This window comes from Cygnus atratus, chromosome 15 (genome assembly GCF_013377495.2).
Source record: "Cygnus atratus isolate AKBS03 ecotype Queensland, Australia chromosome 15, CAtr_DNAZoo_HiC_assembly, whole genome shotgun sequence".
In the NCBI taxonomy this organism is placed as follows: Eukaryota; Metazoa; Chordata; class Aves; order Anseriformes; family Anatidae; genus Cygnus; species Cygnus atratus.
In genome coordinates, this window is record NC_066376.1 from 123625 (window position 1) to 149899 (window position 26275).

The 26275-nt window shown below is 37.2% G+C and overlaps 1 protein-coding gene and 1 long non-coding RNA gene across 4 annotated transcripts in view; one reads left to right on the forward strand and one right to left on the reverse strand.

The window, feature by feature from the left end:
• The first annotated feature begins 119 nt into the window (after positions 1 to 119).
• LOC118256367 (uncharacterized) lies at positions 120 to 18689 on the forward strand. The gene is made up of 3 exons (XR_004781212.2): positions 120 to 428; positions 1040 to 1181; positions 10182 to 18689. It is a non-coding gene; the product is annotated as an uncharacterized LOC118256367 (long non-coding RNA).
• LOC118256366 (BTB/POZ domain-containing protein KCTD5) overlaps positions 3959 to 26275 on the reverse strand; it is a 38130-nt gene continuing 15813 nt past the window's right edge. For 2 of the 3 annotated variants that reach the window (XM_035563286.2, XM_050713771.1), the window contains 3 exons: positions 25872 to 25988; positions 18100 to 18225; positions 3959 to 10286 (listed from right to left, as the gene is read on the reverse strand). In XM_035563286.2, coding sequence (XP_035419179.1) covers positions 10257 to 10286; positions 18100 to 18225; positions 25872 to 25988 — 273 coding nt within the window. In that variant the 3' untranslated portion in view covers positions 3959 to 10256. The remainder of the gene's footprint in view (positions 10287 to 18099; positions 18226 to 25871; positions 25989 to 26275) is intronic. The other variant, XM_050713772.1, reaches the window with a different exon arrangement.

A 26275-nucleotide genomic window follows, 5' to 3' on the forward strand; every position in this document is an offset into this window, starting at 1 on the left:
GTGCACGGCCGGGGCTCTGATTGGAGGATCGGGGAGCGGCCCCGGTGATGGGCAGGCCAAGAAACCTATGGGGGGAGCGGGGGCGGGGCGGAGCTGCCCGCCCGCTGGAGCTGGCACCGTGGCGTGGCTGCGTCTGGCCGGTGGGCGGGGCCGCCACCAGGGCGGCAGGGCCCGGCGAGGGGCTGCGGCGCAGCGCTCGCGCTGCTGCCGGCAGCCGTGCCCCCGGGACGGACCCTCGGCTGCTGCGGCTCCTGGGCCCGTAGGGCGCCGGGAAGCGCAGACGCTGACCGTGACCGCTAGCGCAGCCTTGAGTCGCGTTTGTCCGAAGTCTACTTTACCCGACTTTTAAGGGGCAGCACGCTTCGAGCTGCGTGGCTTGGTTTCCTTGCTTGCTTGTTTCTAAGATCTCATTTTTGGTAGCTTGTCAGGTAAGAATCGCGTTCTTTGTCTGGCTTTTTTGTTAAATTTTGATAAAGCTTAAGAAATTTCTGTCTTGAAACCTCCTCTTAGCCATGCCTCGCAGCGGTCTGCGTTTGGTAACATTTGTTGAGCTACGCGCGTCCCATGCCATACTTTAGGATCAAAATGGTTTCTCTTCTCGGGAACACTAGAATTAAATAGTTCAGCGAATAAGTTCTTAGATTTGAATTGGTCCTACTCAAAATCTGTGCTGAGGTTAGGAACCTCGTTGCCCACCATCCCAGCTGGTGAATAGGCAGCTGCAAGAGCATTTTGTCTTAGACATATTAAAACTTCTGTTGGAAGAAGCCTGTCTCTTTGTAGCCCTGGGTGACTGGGATTCAGCGGCAGCTGGCATCTGAAGCTGGCAGAATTAATATAAACTTGCTGGACACAGTTATTTATACTTTGTTCTGCTTGGCTTTTAAAATTCTCACTTGAAATTTTGTTTGTTGTTGCTTTTGACATTTTGTAGCATTTCAGACATGCACGCCATGTAGAGATTTAACTTGTCTTTGAGAAAATGAAAGGCTATAGCAGAGAGTAAGGCAATAATCTACTATTCATATCCATAACGTAGGGGACAAGATGTCATCAGTTTAAACTGCAGTGAGAAAAATGGGGATCAGGTGTTAAGAAAACGCTACTGACAAAGTTACTATGGCACTAGACTGCCTAATGGAAAGATGAGTGTGGAGTCTTCATCAGTTGGAGTTTTAAAGGTAGGTTAAAATACGTGCTTAAAGTATATTTACTCCTGTGTTTAACCAAGAGGATAAGCCAAGTAGTCTGTTACAGCCCTTCCAGGCTTTTTTTTGTTTTGTTTTTCCTAAAAAGCTCATGCTCTCATTTATTTCATGTTTGACTCTACAGAAGGAACAGAGAAAGTGTGTGTTTCTGGTTTTCACCTTTCTAGGTTGGTCTTAAAAAAACCCCACGTTGAGCTGTCAAAGTAGGGGGTTTTGCCTGACATAGTAAGATCTTTGTTTTAAATCTCAAATGTTAGCTAGGCAATGTTTTTAAGAGAAGTTATTGCCAGCAGAGACAAAAAGTAAGGAAGAACTGCTTCCAAAGCTTCTGTTGACATATTAACAACAGCTATACATCACTCAACCCCCCAATTCCAGGATGAGTGTGAATTTGAGCATGGAATCCCATATCTATCAGGTGTAGAGAAAGAACTTAAACTGATTTTTCAGCCCTTGGATTCTCCTCCACTGGCCGCATACACCTTTCAAGGCTCACCTTAGGCTTGCATTCCTCTTATGCACACGGGCAGTTTCAGCATCTCCTACTGCAGTGAGAAATACGAATAGCAACATATCAGAAATGTTTAAAAAATGCAAAATAGTGATTGCACCTTCATATAAGCAAACCAGATCCTTGGATCACTTGCCACATTCTCATCATGCTCATTTGGCTTCTTGCCATTAATGAATTATTTAACAGTAATTCTGTTATCTTGAAGTGAACGGTTCTTGTTCATATTTGTGCTTTAGCCAATTACACAGCATAAGAATACAAAATAGTATACCTGCCTTTCTATAGGCCCTACCTCTTGCCCAGCTTTCTCTCTTTTCTTAATGTATAGATGCCTATACCAGCAACTGCCTTAATTACTTTATTCCTTTTAACTAGTAACTGCTGGAGAAGAGATGGAGAACAGCTAGCAGCTGTGTATACATTCTGATTGTCACAAATGATTTGGAGAAACAGGCGAGTCTCAAAGATCTTAATGAAAAGTCTAGTTGGAGGCTGCTTCGCTAAGCACTTATTGGATGCTATCTCAGTTGCATGCTACTTGGTGAAAACACATTTGGAATGTCTTGGTGGTTTCTTTGCACAAGTTTGGAATAGATGCTTTCAGCAAGGCTATGCAAGCATAATAGTGGCTACACCAAATCAGACTAAAGATAACTCTAGTTAAGGAATCTTTCACCATTAGCAAATACCCACAGTAAAACCAGGACAAACATGTACTCTTCCCTTTACCTTTCCAAGCATCCTATCACTTGCAGTATGGATGCTTCTAAGCCAAAGATTTAAAATGCAGCTTTGGTAGCATGGTCCTTGATGTAGCTGGCAGATTTCCTGTATTGTAGTAGGTTCACTTTCCAGAGCTTTCCCATTGCTCGAATTTGCATCCTTCAAAACTCAGCACTGAAGATTGTCATTACTGATCTGAATGGAGATGGTGGAAGAAATCGCTTTTCTTTGCAGACCTTGAGGATTCCAGTGACATTACCAAAAGCAGTGATTTTTAGAGGAGACTTAACACACCACTCACAGGATTTATCTCTTAAAATTGTACAGGCTGCAGCCTCAGATAATGCCACATAAATATGGACTGTGTGTTTATTACTGCCAGGCAAGACTTAAGCACACTAAAAGATGAATTTGCATGGCCATTTTCATCTTCCTGAAATGAAACTCCCCACTGAAAGGAAAGCTAGTGCCAAATAAACTCCAGTTATTATAAAGGATCCAAATTGGATGTTAATGACTTACTTGGACATGTAAGGCATAGGTGAAGTATAAGTGAAAGATCTACTTTGTGTCCCCCTTATTAACTGGCATCTGGTACACACTTATCCCTTTTGCGCTCTCATTTTCGCTAATTTGTGAAGACACTTGAAACTACAGATATGCACAGTAGGAATTTCGATTGAAAGTAGTGTTGTTAATTGTAAAGTGCAAATACTTTTATAACAAAGCCTGCTAAAAATATATAATGATCATGTTAAGTAGTTAATTCCTACCAGAGTTTGTACTTAGGATTTATTTTAGTAAAAATCAAATACAATTAAAATGCAGGAAATCACTTTAGTAAAATGACACCATTTCACTAAAGTTTCTCAACATAAAAGGAAAGATTAGAACATGCTTCACATTTAAAACCGATTAAAACTATTAAGATGAAATTTGCCTCATTCTTATTTATACAGCCTCTGTAAGACTTTAGAGCTGACAAAGTGATTTCTTATATTTCTTACTTTATACTGTATGTTGGCCTTATTACAAAGCATCAGCTTGATTAATTTTCCATACAAAAGTATTTATATTAAAAATTGGATTCTACAAGAAATCTGTGATGCTAGGTAGGCTGATTTGTGAGCTGTGTGAAAGCAAATGTTTGCAAACTGATCAGTTAGAACTTGACACTTTTTTACACTTTTTTTTTTGGTGGTGGTAGTTATATATCCACAGCAGAGGGGACAATTTCCTACTACAATGATCAGTGACAGTCAGAGTAAACCCTAAGGAAAATACCTTGATTTCCCAGTGGATAAATATACAAATAAACATGGCTTTTTTGTGGTAAAGTCTTTGAGGCAGCAGAAAAAGATGCATCTCCTTTACAAAGGAAAAAGTATTACTGCTTTGAATCACAATGAAACTGTATTTTATATCTGAAGTACTAAACCAGACACATCAGTGATGTTATGGTGTTACGGTCAACATTAATGGATTTAGAAAAGGAAGATTTAAGACATCAGACTTTAAAAGGGAAAAAACAATTTTATTTCATGCAGTTTACAATATGCTAGTGTTATGAAAAGGAGGTTAAAAAAATACCCACACACATTTTAATTGTGTCTTTGTTTTAAAAATGATGGCTAACTGTAAGAAACTTCAGATGTTTTGGGAAGCCCTAGCAGATTTTTTTATCCAGGGAAACTCCTTGGATTCATTTTTTTGTCCATGTCTGTGCTAAGAGTTTTGGCTAATGCAAAAACATTAAAACCAAATCAAAAAGTCAAACTCTGCTGCAGTAAGAACACTTCAGAGATAATGAATTGGCACAAAATAAAGTGTTATTGCTAATCCACTATCCAGGAAATAACATGTTGGAAGTATGGCCACTTGGATAGCAACACAGCTGATGCACAAGTAATTGTGAGACCAGTAATTTCAAACAAACAAAAACAAAACAACCTCATGAATTAGGTAGGTGGGCCGAGACAGTCTATAGGAAATAGATTTACAGATTTGTCATAGCCAGGCTCAGATGAGGCTCAGTACAAAAGCGAGTAGAAATAGTTGCCATTTGATACTTGTTCAGTTTGGTGATCTTGGTCCGAAGAAGACAGCTTGGCAACATTTCTTTTACAACATCTTGGCACTTGCTTCATCCTAGCAAGCATACATCGGCCAATTTAAGTTTCAGTAAAACTGTGCATACACTTTTGGAAAATCTTCAAAAGGAGCAAGAATCAGGTACATAGATGTATCAGCTCTTATATTTCAGATGACCAGGCCTGGAAGTCTCAATTTCCCGGTGGGTCAAAACTTAGGCTCAGCTTTCTACAGCAAGGAGAATACTCTTACAGAACTTTCTCCTGCCACAGCCACCCCGAAGGGATCAAAATAACTTCAAGTAATTTTCTCTGGTTATAATAGTTATTAACACACAACATCTGGGAAGAACCCAGAAGGCTATATATATATATATATATATATATATATATATATATATGCAGCGGTATTTTATAAACTGAAAATTCCAGAAGTTTATGCCTTGGTAGACTTCGCAAAAGTAAAGGACTGCTAAGTTGTAATGAAATATTCAGCAAGAATTTCCTGTCATAGAATTTTCCTCAAAGCCTCTCTATTGCCAGTTCTATTCACAAAAGTTGTTAAATTTCAACATAGGCAATAACGAAGTGGTGGGCAAATGTGCCGTCTTCTCTGCTGTACTCCTTACCAAGTTGCGTATTGAAATTTCAAGCAAGATAGGAACACACTTATATCTGCAATTGGTTATATCTGCAGTTTCTAAAAATGATTGTAGCATCTGTTAGAAGAAAAAAAACCTATCTGCCTTTTAGAAGTTTTTTTTTTCCTGGAACCTCAAATTAACCCTGGAAAGTATTTTAGCCCTTAACATTTCCGCACTGAAAAGAGCTCCTTCACTTAGGCAAACTGAGCAATAAAAGAAGATCTATTTAGCCCTTTAGAGCTTCAGTTTAGTAAGAAGCCCTTAAAGACAGCTACCGCTTGTTGTGAACCAAAAGAAAGAGAAGTTGTAATACACTGAGTTCAGACAGGTGTCCGCATTTTTTAATGGAATATTTTTGCTATTTTAAGATTCAATAATCCTACATGCAAACCCAGGTAATTTCCTGAGATCGTACTTAAAGCTAGAAATAACTACAGTATAAACTATAATGAAGCAAACAGACAGCATCCTCAGACTATATATTTCAAAATGTCTGTGTTAGAAGACACTTCACTGTCCTGAGCTAGCAGGTACTGTTAAAGGCAAAGCAAAATCCCATGTCTTTTTCAAGGGCCCCACCTTTCATGGCTGATTGAAGAAGTTAATTTGAAAAACTTGAAAGAGATTTTTGATGTGGAAGGAGAGAATAAAATAGGAGGAGAACGACACTTTGATTTTATCACATTTTAAGTGAACAAAATGCCACACTTCATCTTCAGACTATTTTTTTCACTTTACTTTGATCTCCATGAAAAGCCCAGTATTTCGCTGTTCTCTCATTACTTTTCGAGGAATGTACTCCAGTATACCTGAATGATTGGACAGTACACATTATAATCCATTTTCTATATAATTGCATTCATTCACACATTTCTGCATTTTTGCGTTGTAAGTTCATTTTTATAATACCAATAAAATGATAATTTGTTATTAATGTGTGTGTTAATTTGTTGGTGATACTGCTCAAAAAGAGATCAACAACTTCCAACAACCTCAACAGATGTTCAGAGAATGCAGTGTTCTGTTCTGACAATTCTGAACTCTGAAAATACCATCATCCCACTCAACACACTGGTTCCCTATACAGGCCTACAATTGCATATTCTTTTGTTTAATCCGCTAGAAATTTACATTTTTCTCCTGAAAAAAACTCTCTCAGAGAAGGAGGAGATTGATTCAATTCTGGTATCTTCAGGAAATAATACCATTCCTAATCAATCATGACTGTTCATAAACATTGCTAGAAATGGAGCTACACAGCTACTGTCTGAAGAAAATCTGAAGACAAAAAATTAGATGGAATCTTGAGCTCAATTTTTTTCAGGAATATCTTTTACTAAAGCTAAGGTGAAAGATGAAAGGAACTGGTATCATTACAAGATACCTAGCTAAATTTGAAAAAAAAACATTTTTTCAAATGTTCTGAGTATATGATTCTGAGGACTGAAAGTTCAGTAGACAATCAATATAAGCTTCTAAATACAATCAAGCCTGCGACACACAATTAAGTTACTAACAGATAAACTGCAATTACCCAGACTCCTTAATAACTCCATAATAAGTAGGAGAAAATTCCAGGTAACCTTGTATCTTTCATTAAAAAAGCTATTTTTCATTTACTGTGGGAGCTGAGTCAGACTATACTTTTGAACAGTTATGAACCAGGTGACATTCACATCTTAGCAGCTTCAGAATGGCTTCTTCATTGCATATAAACTCTTGATTTGCCACCTTCTGAAATCCAAAAGCACTTCACATAGAAATCAGTTGTCTCCCATAGAAAAAAAAAAAAAACAACTTTTGTCTAAATTAAGTCCAAACAATCTGTCTCCTAACTTTAAGAAAGAAATGGCTACAGTAAGTTTGAACTTTTCAGTTTTTACACAAGTTTTGCAAGAAGTCTGTCATTTAAGAAATGACAGACATTTAAGAAATCCTCTAATGATCTACTAAAGTAACCTCGTTTTCCATGGTCAACATGCCAAACTACTTCACTGAATATGCATATAGTGAAGGTGTAGAAAGCTAAACCTTCCGTAGAATTTTATTTTTTTCGTGAGAGCTTACCTTGATTGACTGTTTATTTTGGTACCTCTCCGTTCCTGCATTATTTTCTTCTGCTATAATCTTTTTATGCTCAGGATCCTAAATTCATAGAATCATAGAAATGATTCTATAAATTCTAGCCTGGAGTACTGTTTTGATTTAAAGATAAGCTGTAAAAATCCAGAGTTCAACTCATGCTTTTGCAGTTTAACTTTTCAATTACAGACCCCACAGTGTACATATCACTTTTACATCATCATAGGCAGGTCGCTTGAGGTAAATAGTTCCCAAATGACAGCAAAGACACAGACAAAGGACTCCAGTTTAAACTACATCAGTACATTACCTCAACCTGCAAGATGTTAACATATGAAGCAATGTTTCCAAAACTTGATGTAGATTGGACTCTAATACAACTACCTTGTTACTATAGCTAACTTTATTTGACGTTACAAGAGTCAAATAAAAAGAAACCAAACTTTTTGAGGGAATGATTCTTAATGCCTCGAAAAAGGCATATAATTGCACTTCCAACTATCTCAAAGCCTCAGATGTTCACAAAAATTAAAGCAACAATGACAATAGCAAGAACGGAAAAGTAGGTAGTTAAGTGGTCTCAAACAATAGCATATATAAAATAATTTACAAGGTACCTATTAAAGTTCTTTTTTTGTTTTGTTTTGTTTTAAAATCTGTGTGAGGTATTGGAAACAAAGTGCAGAATGATTAACCACCCATTTCCCCCAAATTTGCTACAACATGGATACAATGTAAACTCGATAGCAGGTAATCTCACCATAAAAGCATGTTTTTAAACTGAAAAAAACTCCAGTGAAAAAAACATACTTAGAAAAAAACACCCTTTTACATACTCTAAATTTGTTCTGGTTTTGCTCAGTTTGTTACTTATGCTTTACTGCTGCCATTCTTGAAAATTTCAGTTCATGAAACAAAACACTCATTTTGGGAGGAGTTAAATAAGAGAAACAACAGAAATACAGATTCAGAAGGATCATTACACAGATATTTTGGGCTTTAGAATCCAGTTAGGCCAATGCTGCGTTACTCTGTAAAGCACATCAAGAAAACAAGAAACCTAGTTGGCTGCAATTCCAAGAGCTAGAGAGCTCAGGAAATATGGTGGAGTCATGCTGTTTAAAAACACAGTGACTACTGCAGCAGAGGAAATGTTTTAATATGTACTTAACACAGACAATAGCTATGCTTATTTTCAGATACATAAGATAATCTGTTATTATTTAGGGGAAACTTGGGTGTTAAATTTAAGCGGATAAAATATGGGTGCCTAAAAAAGTATAAAAGTATAAACATTGCTCCCTACACAATTACATTTTTAGTAAATTCAATTCAGTTTTAACATTTTAAAAAAAGACAAACATTGTGTGTTGTTTTGGAGGGGCCAGCAGCTTCCAGTGCAGACCACATCCAAGTGGCAAAATGCATTACAAACCCTTTCAAGCATTAGTTGCATGGACAAAACATTTAGCCCACTGTTTAACCAGCTTAGTAGAAATGGTTTTTACAAATTGTTCCTGCCAAACTTTTATCAATGTATAATCTTTTTTTTTATTTATTATTATTATTTTTTGGAAAAAAATAAATAAAGGTAGACCCTGGGTGTTCGACAATCGGGCTTTTGTGTAAAGGATTACCAAGAGTATATGCATAAATTCTGATGTTACTGAGAATGAAAACAAATGTCTGTAGAATTCAAAACAATCTTACAGCTTTTTGAAACTCCCTTCCACTGCTTTCAGCTATGTAAGTCAATGAAGCTGAGTTTTATACCGTCAATATCATTAAGTGTTTTAAAGATGTGCGAAAGATTTTGCTCAAAACATAGTGTATTAAAAAGCTCCAGTCTTGTGTATTAGCCTTCATCAAGGACAAACTAATAAAGCCGCACCAGATGTATTCAAACGGTGTTCTTTAACTGCATAGTTGAAACAGTATAGAAAGATTGATTACAGGTATCTTGAACGTATGAAGTAATTAAGTATTTCGATTGCATGAGCTTGTCTTCACGCTCTAGGTTGATTTTAATCCCAGCCACAGAGATAGGGATCTAGGACTAACCAACCATATTTCTGTAAAACTTCCAGCTCTTGAAAAATGTCTACTGTAATTCATAGAGGTCAACACTTACAGGAATTTTTAAAAGTACAAACACATTTGAATACAAATATCTCAAAAGGAAGAAAGTTCAGTTGTTCATTTTAAGTGAATTTTGATTCCCCTTCCAAACATCTGGCTAAGACTGGAGCATAACTTTTGCAGGAGGAGACTGATTTGACAGAAAGAACATCAAGAATTACTCAGATGAAGGCCGTTTTCTCAGAGTTTAGTCTTCCCTTTGTGTATTAACATATGCCATAAACCCACAGTCAATATATACAACCTTCCTTTACAGAAACCTTTTGTCTGTTGTGTAACTTTTTACATGCTAGTTTCAGTTGATCTCCTAGGCTGTTCTTATGAAACAGAATGTCACAGAGCCATAAGGAATGTGCAGTAGAAGACAGTCAACTAGGGCTGTCACTGATTCCAAAACAATGTAGGCCCAAATATTTGCATTTGTGGGCTGTAACGTGTGTGTAGCACCAATTGCATTGTCCTTTAAATGTTTACAATGATTAGTAGGAAAATCTCTGCAAACTGATCAACATTGGGTCATCCAGCACCAAGCATTAAGTGCTACATGTCTCAGAGGAAAATATAAGTGCATGGTCATTTCTTTTCAAATGGCCAGTGTCAGCCAGCCCATAAGACATTATAACCATGCACTACAACCAAAACTTAAAACACACTCCCACACCATCTATTCCCATTAAGTAATCTTGCAACGCTTTCGGCCAGTTGACACCAGCTTATAGGCAAAAATGGTTGAAACCCAGATCAACAGAAAATTGTCTAAATCAGATTTTTTCTTTTGCAGCCAAGCCTCTTCAATGTGACAATTCACTGCATCTTGGAATAAAAGAGAAAAAATCTTCACTGTTCAATACTGTCTTCACATCCTGGAACCTCGTTCTTGCAAAATCTGAAAGAGACCAACAATTTCATAAATGAAAATTCTATCAATGTCATTCTTAAAGAATGGAGGACAAAGAACAACATAATGACTATTTCAGAAAAACTGATAATTTTTAAAGAAGCTGGTTCAAGGACATTCTTGAAGCTTGTGCTTTAAGATTGAAAAAGAAAGATTAATACATACAATGTTTTACTATCAAACATCATGAAAACTAATGTACATCACTGCTAGTAACTGAGTCTGATTAATATAACCAAAGCTTAAGGGCTGGAAGACCTAAGAAGTAAGCCATTTTATTTCATCCTTGTTCTAAAGATACTTAGGTCCCATACAGTAAATGAACCAGATACATTTTAAAACTTAGGATTTAATCTTAATTTTTTCCTATTGCAGTAAATGTCCTTAACTCTCTCAAATTTCAGCTGCAATTGTATCCCTTGACAACATGAGTTAGCAACCTAAAATGTGCACAAATGTCATACTGAGTGAGATGATGCATTCAGCTTTCAAAGACGAAGAGTATGAGTTGAGAAGAACTAAACTGACATTTGAAATAGATGTCCAGACTTGATCTTTAGCATGAACTAAATTCAGCCAACAAGATTTCTTCATAGTAAAAAGTTTTAGTAAATAGTTTTGTACAGTGGAGTTCGGATATACAAAGCTCATCAGTTGGACTCACCACCTATAGGACAGTAAATCCTACTTTGACAACAGTTTTAAAATAATTTTACATTAATATTATTTCTTCATGGAAGATCTCACAAGTTTGTTAAGCATCCCTCCCAGTCCACAGAAAAATTGTTTCTGCAGAGACAAGACATAGCACATTGTACTTTTCATGCACTACCCTGTCCATCATTATCCTTTGAATCACCCAAGCCAGGCAGCTGAGAGGCGTTGCAGCCTTTGACTTCATGAGAAGGAATGTATTTCTCGAAAATTCTGTCTAAGGAATTTCCTTCTCCCACTGTTACCAAGGAACTGAGATTCCCATTACAGTGAATAAAATGATTTGGTTTTCCCCTAAAGGCAGTTGACTTGTTTAATATACATTTTAAAAGGTGTATATTAAATATAGGGAATGAAGTCTAATGAAACCAAAATATCTGCCCCTGAAGAACCTAGGAAACCTTGTATATAGCATCCTATAACACGAAGACTATGTATTCTATTTTCATTTTTATTTTTTATTTTCCCCTTTTCAACTTTCTTCAGCACCTCCAGTGAAGAAAGGATCCATGTCTTAGGATTGACTGTCCAGGCCACCATGTTTCTCACATTGCTACTCTAACCTGAATACTGCAATTAGCAGTAATGACATCAGCTCTGAAGCTGCTTTAGTGTACCCATAGGGAAGCCTGCAAGCAAACGGTAGAACCAGTGATGACCATGGCCAAAAAAAGACTAAGCAAAGCTTCAAATGTACTTAGCACAAGTACTTTATGGGCAAGTAAAATTATCTCTAACAATAATTCATTTTCTTTTACTTCCTGGTTGTTTTCCAAGTACTGATAAGAGCTCTTCAAAACCTGGCAGAAAGCAAAGGCACAGTCCCTGGGAAATGGCATAGCTGTCTTCAATGCAGAATTTCTTTCTATGACGATTTCAATTTAATCTCATATTATGACAAACACCTCATGCTAGTAGCACTCAGTAGCACATTCTACCCCCAGAGGATTCACAGAATTTGACAGCACGCACGATCTTTGTGCCTGTTGGGTAAAAATTGTCACACCAAAAATTAACAGAGCATGCCAGTTTCATGTTTGGTTTTAAATGAAAAAGTCTAGGTGTTTGGTTTCTTTTTAATATTGTTAAAATGTTGATAATTTACCGTATCAGCCTCTTATCGGTCATTAAGCCTAATACATCATTCACAGTGGCTATAGTCAAGTAGGGTCTCACCTGCTTTGCACAATGCCATGGAATTTTTTAAGGACTGGAGTTCATAAAGACTCCACCATTTGTATGCTCTCAAGGACAGTTCAGAGTTAACTTAAAAAAAATCCACTTTATCACTTGCTCCCTGAAATGCCTGCAGTACCTGGATCTCACTTTGTGGTTACAAAGTTCTGTTTCATTTCAAAGTCAGACTTACTATTATTTACAAGTTAGGAAATGAAGTGACATTGCAGGTACTTTGATAAATTTCCAAAATACAGGATATCTCTGATGGGCTATAATGTGTTTTAAGGTATATTTTAAATGCAAACACTGCATATTTCATGAGGAGGAATCTACTATGTGTACTAAGCAAAAAACTTTTCATATTAAGATGTCGGAACGATACAGTTGCATTCTGCACGGAAAAGACAGGCCTTGAAAATTGCTCAGTAGCTGGTACTAATACATTCAAAAGGGATTAGACAAACTTACAGAATATAGTGCCAATGATACCTATTTGATGTAATGATCTGGATGCAGGTTTTAAGCCAAAATTTCTAACCTGCTCCTTACCAGAAGCTGGGGAAATACATCACGAGTTATTCTGATAAATGCTTCACGCTTAATCTCTTTCCTCAAGTATTTGGAGTCGGTCACTGCCGAGAATAAGGTATTGGGGCAGAAGTCCACATAGTGGATAACAGTCTAACCCATCAAAAGTAGCAAGTAAGTGCCAAGAGAGGCAAAAACATGGCTGAAATGAGCACCTGTGGAGTTAGAAAATATTACTGGATCAATTAATTTTGTGAATGTTTCCCATCTGAAATGCAACATTTGAGTTTATTCTTTCCTAAAAGATAAAAAAATGCTTTTAAGATTAATAGAGTTAGAATTACTTTCTGTAACTTCAAGAGCACATACAAATAAGACAAGCTAAGCCTGATCTAGATGTTGAACTTGGCACACTGCTGAGCCAGTAAATCCAACATAAAATAGAAAATTCCATCAGCTCAGGCAATATTATAACACATTTTACTTGGTACTTTTTCTGCAACCCCTAACTTTACTAAAGAGGAAATGACTTATCAGCAAGCTCTCAAGGGAAGTGTTCCATCCACCTCTGTTTAGAAATTGGGTGAAAGAGGATCTTCTATAGCCATGAACAGTGACTTTGTCCAAAGAGGAAAAGAGAATATTGAATTTAAATTATCAGGAATTCTATCAAAATTGGAATTACTAATTACTGAAAGAATGACCGGTTCTATTCTGCAATCCGAAACTCCTCCTTTTTTCATGAAAATAAAACTTTAATGAGACTTCCTGAAAATTTTAGTCACTTTCTGTGCAAAAATGCTGAGAGAAGATGTCTCAACACTAACAGAGGTAACTAAAATTTGAAAACAGTTAGGGCAGGTCTTTTCTTAAACTGCCAGTGGCTAGGATTGTGGAATATATCTTGAGCAGAACCAGGCACTGAAGAAGATTTCATGTGAAAACACGCTATTAGCTAAACAGAGACCTTCATGGATAACGCTCCTCTGAACTTATACTTTAGATCTGTTGTCTTCAGAATTTTCCTGCTTTCCATGCTTCTGTTGTTTTTCATCCAGATGCAGCAGATCCAAAGTTGACTTAAAAACTCTCAGCAATGGTGAATAAACTCTCTGATCCTAAGGGCCCAAGTGTGATAGTTCCTTCCACTCAGAATAAATCTGCTGCAGACAGAATAACATCTTAAGAGACTTTCTGTCTCTCAGGCAGCTGAGAAAGCTTGCATTCAATTCCATCAAAGGATCAATTTACTTTTTTCAGTAAAGCTTCAGATTTGATCCATTCCTTGCAACCATTCCAGAAGGCTTAGCAAAAGACCTTATTCTACCTCAGCAGTAGTTTCTGTTAGCATCAGGAAAGATAATAATCATAGGATAATAGAATGGTTTGTGTTGGAAGGGACCTTAAAGATTACCTAGTTTCAACCAGCTGTAATGTATCTTCTTCTTCAGCTGTGTGGAAGCAACACTTCAGAGAGAAGTATAAGGCTGCTTTACAGCTAAAATATTCAGCTGTGTAGATGAGAAGCTGGAGCTCAATCTCATGCAATTGCAAGCATCTTTGATATATACAGATTCCTGATGTGACCTGTAAAGTACCTTGATCTTCAGTAAGATGTCAAACTGCAGTAGAAAGGACCTGACCCTTCTGTGGAGAGAGTTGTTTCCTGTGATAAAGACAACTGTAGCACTAAGATTACATCATGTGCCTGTATTTGCCAGGTCTTGATTAAAAAATTATTAATTTCAAAATTATCAGATCTGTTGACTACACTGCACTTCAGTTAAGTTTGTTAATTTATTGCCACATCAGACATTTGCTGAAAATTTATACTCCAAGTTTGTATGAGACACCCCTACACATAAAAAGTAATTGACAGAAAAGGTGGTGCAAGGAAAATATAAATCAAAACCAATTTTGATCCTATAGTATTTCCCCCTAGAACCTATGTGAAGCACTTTTCTTCTCACCATAACTTTAAAGGTATGGATCATAGTACAGCTGATAACAGCAACATTGATTACTCTGTCAAAGAAGCAACATCCAGAACATGTATTCTGTTTTTGCTAACCATGCCACAAATATAACCACAAACAAATACACCACCAGGACTAGCCAAAGGACAGCACTAGTGGGGGCAGGAATTGGATGGGGCAGAAAAGCATCTGGGTAAAATCCTAGGGCAGCTAGTGCTCACCATGACATTTACACTTAATCTGAGTCATTCATATCGTAATCCGTTTCTTCATCTTCACTCTGAGTGGCATGCAGCATGCAGCAAGTATAGAGAAAGGAAAGGAAAAGAAAAGATTGCAGGTGAGTCAGTGCTGCAACAAAGTACAGTCCACTTACACTTGAAGCATCTAGGAGTGACATTTATTTACTTTTGTCCAGGATCCCCGTTCTTTGTAAGAAAGTACGGCAGCAGACAATTTCAACCAGGAACACTATAGATTTCATGAAAATGTCCTTTCCCAAACATCCTACAGTCAGCAGATAGAAGCCAATAGTGCCATGCAATGTAACAGGAATCTTAGGTACAGAGAAAACTTAAATAAACCAGAGTTGGTATCTTTATTCCACTAACTGTTCCCCACATATGGGGAAGGATAGCACTTGAAAACCTAACTTTGGATGCAGATTTTATGAACAGGCTTTGGTCATTACTTCCAAGAGTGACAGATAAATGAAGTGGTATGAAAGAGAAGAATGCTTGTGGGAACACAGGCTATCTTTTAATAATGCCATGGCTTCCTGTAAAAGTCACTGAAACAATTTAAGTCAATGCTCCAAATGGGGTTAAATTCCCTCTCTCAGGCATATTACAAGGCTACGCAAAAGTCAGCTACTAACAAAAGAACTAAGAAAGGCAGGTGCTTAAATATACTCAAAGACTGGTACTTTACTATCTGTTAAATAGTTTTGTTTGTAATTTGTTTTATTTTTTGGTGAATTTTGACCTGCTCATTTTTCTCCTTGAAAATGCCAGTGACAGGAAAGTGATAAAATTGCTTTGTGGAAAACATACACTGCAAGACTGATCACCCCTAATATTTCATAGCACGGCACATCTTCTGCCATTTGTCGCTATATTCTTTCTATGCTTTACATCGGCAAAATAACGTGTTATGCTTTGTATTGCCATGTTTGAGTTTCACCAATACATAGTTCAGTTAAATGGTGTACAGGTTTGAGAGTCAGTAAAGACTGCATGGACCAGTAACAATGAGAGATTCTGATTATGCTGGAATCCCACATTTCAAAGTTTTAATTGCTACTGTTTCCCTCTTCTAACCTATCTAAGCAAACTGTTTTCCAAACAAGAAAGCATAAAAAAAAAGTCTCTAAGAAGGAATGAGGTGAAGTTTGATTAGATGGGGTATCAGAGAATGCTTTTTCCTATTTTGAAAGTCCAGTACTATTAATTTAAAATTGAAGTGCGCATCAATAAAAATTACATACTGGTGCTTTTTTTTCTTTCTGTAACCTAATCTGCTGCAAAAGTAATAGTTAGGAAGACTTTCTCATTGTTTCTAGAAGACAGTCCTAGGAGGTGAACGTGTCTTTCTGTATATATCACTGTATACCATAATTTCAATCATACGAACTTCACGAAGACCAACTCAGACACTAATGAACAGGCTGCAGATGGGATCTACTGGATCAACAGTTCCCAAAGACCAGTCCAAATTTCTCACACAGCTGTCAGAAACCTCTCAAACAAAAAGGAATTCCTCCCCCCATGCCCCAATGCAACACATAGCTATAAAATATATAGCAGAAACACACTGTATCAAAAACGATTTTTCAAGCATTGCCATTTATTGCTAGCAAAAGCTCAACTCTTCCAGGAAACAAGGAGTGAGTGCTTATATCGCCAACCAAAAACTATCAATGAGTCTCATTCATTGCCCTGGTCAAATTATGCTCCGCACTCTTCTCCAAAATGATGACCAAGAAGCCCTTGAATGGAGAGGTCTAGGATTTAGCTTCTCTCAGAGCTACTAATTGTACAGGAGTTGAACCGTGCCCTGAATTAGTTTTTCTTTTCATGGTTTAATAGTTTGATTTGATTCATATTTTCTATTAAATTAAAGATGCAATGTAACTCTGGCAACTTCTGAAGTTCCCTGAAGATGTACTACTATTCCTTAAGAATGTGTGTAGCAGGTTCAAGAATTCCACTCTTTTTTTTTTTTTTCAGGCATGTATCCCAGCCATAAACTATTGCCACATCCCTCTTTGTCAACTTTTCGATTTTCCTTAACCATTCTGGTGAAAGCAGACCATGATTAGGGTTCCGGAAAGAATGAGACATGGCTTACACAGGTTCACTGTTTACCCTTGATTACATTAATCCCTTACAACTCCTTGGAAATCTCATCTCAACAGCAACAAATTAGCAGAAATCAATCATTTCACTAAGCATCCAAACAAAAGCCTGGAGTACTTTTAAAGTGTAATTTTAAAAAATGTCTCCGTAGATGTAGCAGCAAAATGAAGTTACACAGCAGAGGAAGTAGTGAAGTTTTATCTATTTGGGGCCTCAATGCCAAGACCCACATCACATTTTAGCATTATTTCAAGATCTATTACTTTAAAAGTGATTCTTGAGAAAGCAATCAATCATTGATGTTCTATCAACTGTTTCCCATATACACATACTAAATGAAAAGCTTTTAAGCCAACTACAAAAAGTACCCAGTTTACCTGTAGTAGTTTCCTCACACAAAGCAATAGAATATGCTTACATACATAACTAGTCTGCCTTATTACTGTTCAGTTGTTTTTACATCTTTCATTTGTACAGACTCTGAAATACAACTGATGAAAACGCTAAGATACTGTACCCATTACAGTCTTTTTATAAAGCAGGTTACAGAAAGGAAGGAGAACTAGGTGAAAACCTGAAAATAATAGGCTAAAAAAATCTTCATTTTACAACATATTGCACACTGTTTTTCAAAGACAGCATTCTAAAATCCCCATTCGTGACAGTAAGACGTCTTCAGCTCAACTTAAGCAAGGAAAACATTTTTCAAATGAATCATTTAAAGAATAAGGAGTCATTAAAATGTGTACGAAACAAAATGTAGATTCTCAACTGTAAACAGCAAATATCTGTGAATACTCAAAAAAACAGGATAGGTATCAGGAACAATACAGAATATTCCATTTAAAGAAGCCATCCAGTATAACAAATTCATGATGACTTTACCATTTACACTCTCTTATACAATGAACAGGGAACCATTATCAGTTTTGAAGGAGGGAGAAAAGGCAATTAAATAAAAGTTCAGAAGAGAGATAGGCCTAGCATGACTTAGCAAAGTCTACCTGTTTTGACAATATTTCTTTACTCCGATGTCTAGTAACTTACCTTTGCTTTTTCACTGGGTTCACTGGTTGTGCCATAGGGAGTGTTATGCAATTCCTTCGAGACAACACACAGAAATTCAGCCTGATCTTCATTGCCATAGTTATAGGAAGAACCAATACTGACCAGCTGAAAGAAGAAAAAAAGTCAGTTGCATTTCCATATAAAACAAATCCCATAAATTCTCATGAGAAATAACACTCCTCACTCTTCAGACTGATGGCTGTGCCTGACGCATGACTCTCTACTTCAATGCAAATACATTTTGATGTTGACAAATACACTGACAATCTGATGATAAGATAAACATAGCTTTTCTGTTTAAACATTTACAGAATTAATGGTTTACAGTTATGATTATACTGTCAAAGAAAAGGGTACAAAGGCAGGCCAGTGGAGATGCAGCCTGTTCCCTGTTCCTGCTATTTAATGGAAACCTTCCCATCCTCCAAAGTTAATTTTAAAAACATTTGAATGTGGTATCTTAATGTGGTATGACTTAGTATGTAAATGGCTGCATGCAGGAAGCACTTTAGCCTGGAGGGATACCTACCACTATATTTACAGAATAAAAATACTTCTGCCAAAACATATTTTGAGTAGACAAAGTCAAAATTTGTCCTTCGTCGGAAAACAGCAAGACACAGCATGTTGGGACACTAAAATTAACATCTGAAATCCACGTATACTGCTATGAGAAATTTAATTTAGGAAGCACTACAAGCGGAAGCCATGTATAATGAAATGTGACCTATTTACAAGCTCCTGCAAGTCTTGATACTGAATGATAAATGACAATTTACTGATAAGGAAGGATATAATCAACATCAGTATTACCTCATATGCAGCACGTCTATCAAATGGCATAAGTTTCATATATTTTGTCTTACCTTACACACGGTACAGTTACCTAATGCTAGCTTTACATAGCCTGCCTTTCCCAGACAGAATCAATTCAGATGTAGCTGGTTCATTTTTTAAACGTTTATGTCAAAAGCATGACAAGATAATGTATGGTGCTATAATTACTGACACAGTTCAAGGACCTAAAAAATCAAATTGTTGCACAGATACACTGTATCTAAATGTCATTACTGAAACTATATTACATCTACCTACCAAACCACCACAAACATGTAACAAGGCTGTCCTATTCCTCAGTCTCTATTATATCATTAAATTGCCCTAGTAAGGCTCCACAGAAAAGGCTTGACTTGTGTTTTAAAGCAGCAGCATTTGAAAAGCTATGGCTATTTGTCTAAAAATAAGCGTACTTCCATTAGTCTAGCAGACCACCAAAGAAAGTAAAAGACTTGTTAGAGTAGGAAGGATGAAGCCAAGATGAAATCTTGGTCCAGAATCTACTTGAGGGATAAGACAATTTCCCCAACAAAAGTGGAAGGCAGACCAAGGTAAAAAGCAACTTCCATAAACCACTGTCATGAGAAAATAAAGCCTAATTGTACTTTTAAGGAGAGAGAAGAGAGAGATACTCAGATGTTCCAGCACTCTGGTAAGACAGCCAAGCAAGAACATCTACAGACTGAAAGAGCTAGTGTCTATGAAGAGCATCAGGCAGTATGTCTGCAGAAAGAAACAACCTGATGCCAGACCTAGGTAATATCAAAGCTTCCAGACCCGGATGGCATTACAGCACGCCTAATCACAGCTATATGTCCCATTCTACAAAGCTCATCTTCTGTTCCTACTGTGTCCTGCTTAGCGCTACAGCAAGACTATCTTCAAGGCCTCTCTTTAAGGAGGGAGAAGGAAGAGTAATTGAAAGGAAGATTATTCTCCTTCCCACTTTAAGCAGAACTGCCAGAAAGTAGAACTGTCATGTGGAGTTGTTGCATACCCAAGACTGAGCAACACCATTTGATAGTATAATTGATAACAATTTTTAGAACAACAAAAAAAAAGCTGTTAAGTTGGCTCTAAGCCTGTTGAAGTGGTATAAAGTTTAGTCTAAAATGTAGAAATAAAGTTTAAAATAAACTTTAAAATAAAGAATTATTATATAATATATAATATATATATAATAATATAATATATAATTATTTTATATATAAAATAAAGAATTATTCTTTTAAATAAAAAAAGTTTAGTCTAAAATGTAGAAATATTTTAAACAGTATTTTTAACCCACTTATAGACCAGAACACATTCAAGAAGCTGGATACATGTTTAAAAAAACATACGTAATTAACCTTCTCTGAAGAGAAATTTGAAGAATAAAATTCAAGCATATGATTTGATTCAGTATAGTCAATTTTTCTTCTTGCAAAATGGCAAGAACTTGATATTAGATAAGCTATAACAGCTGTAGTAATTATCCTACCAGAAGAAAATAATACTTCTTTGCTCACTGACACGCCACAGTAATAAGTGATTTCTCTGAAAGATATGATACAAGATCCAAACATTAGCCAAATGTTCAATCCTGATTCAACTAGGTTGATAGTTCCTCAGTTGATAGCTACTTAAATCCTCCACTAATGCTTTATAATTCAAATTAGTTGACCTTTTGCATATAAGTCTTTTTAGGAGATGTGTCAGACTATTTATTAGCTCACTGGACAAAACTATTGATGTTGCTGACTACAATAAATATAGATGACTTTTTGACATTAAATAGTTGGTGCATTTCAAGACAAAGTTTCTTTTGCAACGTTAAACACAAGTTCTTCAAAACTTCAATGCACTATACTCCTGTAAATAGTTCTACATGTCCACAGCCTATGACATATTATTTGTGTAGTTATCAATAGGATGCTACAAACTTCATCTTAGCTTCAAGATGCATGAACAGCAATAAAGGAGATAGCAGAAAAAGAAACAGTGAAAAATGGTTGCAGATTAGAACTGTAGTGTCAGAAAGTATGCTTAGAAATAAAGCAGTATTGTAGCAAGTCATCTCAGTGTTCCCAGCGTAGGCAGCAACATTTTAAGAAGGATGCTGATAAACTGGAAGGAGTTCTTAAACCTCTCTGTGTCCCCCGCCACCTTCTTCGCCCCTCAAAACAACACAAAAACACAGCAAATCACTGCATCTATGTATTACAATGCATAGGAGGAGAATTTTCAGGTTTTTCAGCCTGCTGCTTCTCATGTTTTCTGAAAGGACAAACTTTTTTTTTTGTCTCAACAGCAGATAAAGTTTTTTTTCTGACCAACAACTTAAGAAAGGAAAAAATATTCTTAAACTATGAATTTCACAGATTTGTATGATTATATATACATACAGATACATATAAATACATGTATATGTATATATGTATTTTTCCTCATTTTTTTTTCCTTCCATGTGTTGAGTTCCAACAATGTCATAACTGAGCATAGGAAAATGTAAACATTACGTATCACAGAAAATTTATTTGATTGTGATCCATTCATTGATTGCATGGAATAAAGTTCCTGACACTACTAGGCTATCAGCTGTAATTAACAAAGGCACAAATGGAGAGCAAGTAATTTTTCTTTTTCATAAATCAAGAGAAGCAGAATTATTTGTATTATACTGCTTGATGTGCCAATACATGTCAGGGTTTTCCTGAGAAGACACAGAAATAACAAGAAGAAAGTCTCTGCGTCATAAAGCCTGAATTTTAAAGTAAGATAAAAGATGACAATCAGAAAGGTCAAAGGAAAAAAAAATGGCATAAATTGTTTGGCAAAATTCTGGAGAAAGGAAAGGGTGGAAGCTAGTGACTTCTGGTACCAAGAGGACAGCCCCTGCCCCACCTAAGGGCATACATCTACAAAACAGGTTTACCACCCTCAAAGCTGACGGAAAGCCAGATGTGCCTACAAGCAAAGAATCTGGTCCACCTAACCCTAAACCATGCAAGGCCACTAGGAAGAAATGGTGAGTCGTCGTAATGGGTGACTCCCTGCTACACGGGACAGAGGCATCCATCTGTCAGCCTGACTTATCAACTACAGAGGTTTGCTGCCTGCCAGAGGCCCAGATCTGGGATATTGTGGAGGGACCACCACAGCTTATCCAGCCCTCTGACTACTACCCCCTGCTTTTACTCCACATGGGCATAAACGATACTGCAAGGGAAAATCAAGACTGTATCAAAAGTGACTACAAAGCTCTGTGGGCAACGGTCAACGTTAGGGGAGCCCAGGTGGTGTTGTCTTCAATACCGCCAGAGAGGTAAAAAGGTGCGAGGAGGAAGGCACCCCTAGCATAAGTCAATAATTGGCTATGGAATTGATGTTGGAAACAACATTTTGGGTTCTGTGACCATGGGACCCTGTTTGTGAACCAGCATTTCTTTGGGAGAGATGGAATCCACTTCACTGAGCAAGGTAAAGATACTTTCACCAAAAAACACGAAGTCAGGCAAAAATGCAAGGAGGCCTGTGTGGATGAAGAAGGTGCTCCCAGACAAACTCAAGCGAAAAAAAAAAGGAAGCATACAGAGGGTGTAAGCAAGGATGGGAATACAGAGACATTATTTGAGCATTCTAGGATGAAGTTTGGAAAGCTAAAGCCCTGAAGGAATTGAGCCTGGCCGGGGATGTCAAGGACATCAAGAAGGGCTTCTGTAAGTATACTGGCGACAAAAGGAGAAGTAGGGGAAAATATGAGCCTGTTGCTGGACGAGACAGAGTACCTGGTTACACAGGACAGTGAAAAGGCCACTGTACTGAATGCCTTCTTTGCCTCAGTTTTCACTAGCAAGACTGGCCTTCAGCAATCCCAGTCCCCATAGAGAAGATGGAAAAGAAGACGTGCCTTTGGTGGAAAAGGATTAGGCCACGAAATACTTATGCAAACTGGACATACACAAGTCCATGGGGCCTGATGGAATGAACCCACAAGGACTGGGGGAGCTGACAGTTCTTGGACAGATGACCCAGCTGGAAAGCATCTTGGCAGAAAAGGACCTGGGGGACACCAAATTGAACATGAGCCAGCTATGTGCCCTTCCCGCAAAGGCCACATTAAGCGAAGTATTGCCAGCGTGTCAAGGGAAGTGATCTTTCCACATTCCTCAGCAATAGTGAGGCCAAACCTGGAACACAGTGTCCTGTTCTGGTCACCCCAGAACAAGAGAGGCATGGCAATCCTGGAGAGAGCTTAATGAAGGGCCACAAAGATGCTGAAGGGACCAGAGCACCTCTCCTAGCAGGAAAGGCCAAGAGGGACTGTTCAGCCTGGAGAAGGGAAGGCTCAGGGGGATCTTACCAATAAGATATGAGAGAGAGTGCAAAGAGGAAGGAGCCGGGCTCTTTTCAGTGGCATCCAGTACCAGGACAACACAATGGACACAAACTGAAACACAGGAAGTTCCATCGGAACATCAGGAAACACTTATTTACTGTGGAGATGACTGAGCACCGGCAGGTTGCCCAGAGAGGTGTGGAGGTGTCTCCCTCCTTAGGATATTCAGAAGCCATCTGAACATGATCCTGGGCAACCTGCTCTAGTTGGTCGTGCTTGAGCAGGTGAGTTGGACTAGATGACCTCCAGAGGTCACTTCCCACCTCAACCATTCTGTGATAAGTAAGGGCGGACAGAGACTACCTGATGCCTACCCACAGTCAGGCTTGTTTTCAAAGAGAAAAGAGTTAAAGAACTTATGATAAAACTGGCATAGCTGAAAGAATAGGTCAAATCATTCCCACATCAAGTTATTCAATAGCAGCAGAAAATATAAATCTCTCCGTCTTAAATCAATGACTGTACACCTAAAAATATCCCTCTGAAAGGTAAAATGGTTGGTGCATCACTTTTAGGAACATTATTTTTTAAAGTGAACAAATCTCACACGTAGCTGAATTGAGACAGATTCAAAACGTGACATTTCAATAACTTGTCTATCCTGGTTTAACAATATTGATTCAGATCTATACAATGGATTTACAGGACAAAATTAGCAATAGTATTACCAAATATAAACACTCCAACTTGCACAAGCAACATACTGCCTACCTCCCTTTCTCCTCTGCTTTTCTCTTACTCATATTAACTAACTCTTCTTCATGACTACCAGTTTTCTTCTCTCTCTGTGGTTGTCTGATTCTCAAAGCTCAGTAAAATACACCACAATTATTCTCAAGTTCTATTTGAATATTCTTCTACTCTGAGTATTACTGCTTCTATTTCAGACCTGGTGAACTGCTTGTATACCAGAAGGCTTGTCTTGGAAACTTTTTTTTTTTAATACTAACAGTTGATAGAATGAAAGAAAGTCCTCCCCTCTATTTATTTATTTACAAATTACATTCTGTGAATGGCCCATACTCCATTTTGAGTTCTACTATGTTCACTCAACTGCCTTCTCAAATTATTTGCAAAAGGCTAAAAAGATATACGCATCAGCCCTTAAGTCAGCACTGATGAATGACTCTAGGACAATAAGTGTATTTATTTCAGACCTCTTGATCAATTTTCAGACTTCAAATCTATGAGCAAGAAAGGTTTCCTTCCAGATTTTTTTTATTATTTATTTTTTATTATTTATTTTATATCTGCTTTCATTTCTTTACTGCCTTCACCCATCTCCCATTTTATTACATTGAACTTTACTTTTAGTTCTCAACGACAAACACATGAACAACATCATGCTGCCTGTACCCTATACATCCTTAACTACATTCAACATTCCTACCCAGCTCCAGGAAGTCTGCAAACCTAGTACATTAATTTTACATTCCAAATGTTACCTATGCAACTCCAGGAAACAGATATTGCTTAGTACCTTGAAAATAGATTCTGGAATATACTTCAGCAGCAGTCTAAGTTTAAAATCTAGAATTGCAAGAATAAGTGTCCATATCATAGGCAAGGTTCTGCTCATAAGTCACTTCACTGTCATATTATCTTCATGGTGTTATACTAATCTTTTAGACTGAATAACCATACATATAGCAAGGAAAACAACAAAAGCTCCAAGTATTTTATTGGAGAAAAATACTAAAGAATACCAGGTTCCCAAATCAATTCACGTAACACACTATGAAACAGAGCACAGCTATGTAGAGAACTTGGAACTGCCTCCGGTATTACTGTCTAGCAAAAAGATCTTGAACACTGGAAAGTAACGCAGTGATTAAAAGAGCAGTGACTTGGGAACAAGGGGAGCAGAAAGGATGAGACGGCCTAATAGCAAAAAAACAAAACCAAAAATACCTCAAGATATTCCTTCCTCTTGATACAAATTTTAAAAGTAACTGCTGCTTTTGTTATCCCCTCAATCCTCCATATTTTTCATCTCTGAAAATTTGTTTTTCATTTTTACTGTTTTAATATATTTCATCCACCTAATAACCAATTATGTTTTGAGTTACCAGAAATAAAGGACTCGGGACTCTAAAGTTAACTCGTTATTAGGTATGCGAAATATATTTGAACTGGAAGAATGCCCCTTTTGAAATCAGTGAACACGAAGTTGTATTTACAGGGCTTCTAATATTTAAATTGTACAATTTTACTTAACAACTATGGACCAAAGGCTGTTAACTTTGGAGGAAGATTTAAGGAAAAAAAGTTACCTATTAAAATAAGAACTCTTCTTTAGAAAAACTTTTAACTCAAGTCTAAATAAACAATTCTTTGTTTGCTTTTTTTTTTTAAACAATATGAACATTCATAATGTGCAATGAAATACTGTGAATATAAATAAAAGCCAGTCACAAATACATACAAACTACTATGTGCTGTACACCTAGGAATAAAGTGGAATGATTTGAATGCAGCAGAAACGCAAGGAGGCCAAGCATATCAGTGTGAGGGCAAAAAGAACGGTGCGACACACCTCACTGCAGCATTTCTGGAAGCATCTCTCTTCCCCTTTCACTTCCCGTGACACTATCAGGAGATACTCTGACTGCTGGGCCCGGCCACAGCCATACTGGGAACCTATACTGACAAGCTGAAATAACCAATCAGAGCAAAACACAAAAAGAAACCTTTGTAAAGCTGAAGCACATACCATTATCCAAATCATACAAATAACAGATGAGCTCAAATGTGTTAGTAACAATTACTTGCCCCTAGAACAGTTGCTACCAAGCTAGAAATTTAATTTTAACTTACTGAAAAGTTATGGAGGCAGTTGCAAAGCCGTCTGATATTTCAAGGGAAGTTAACTGATCATAAGTTAGAAAACTCTCCATATCATTGTGGTGTAACCAACTACTCTGAAAAACCTAAACAAAG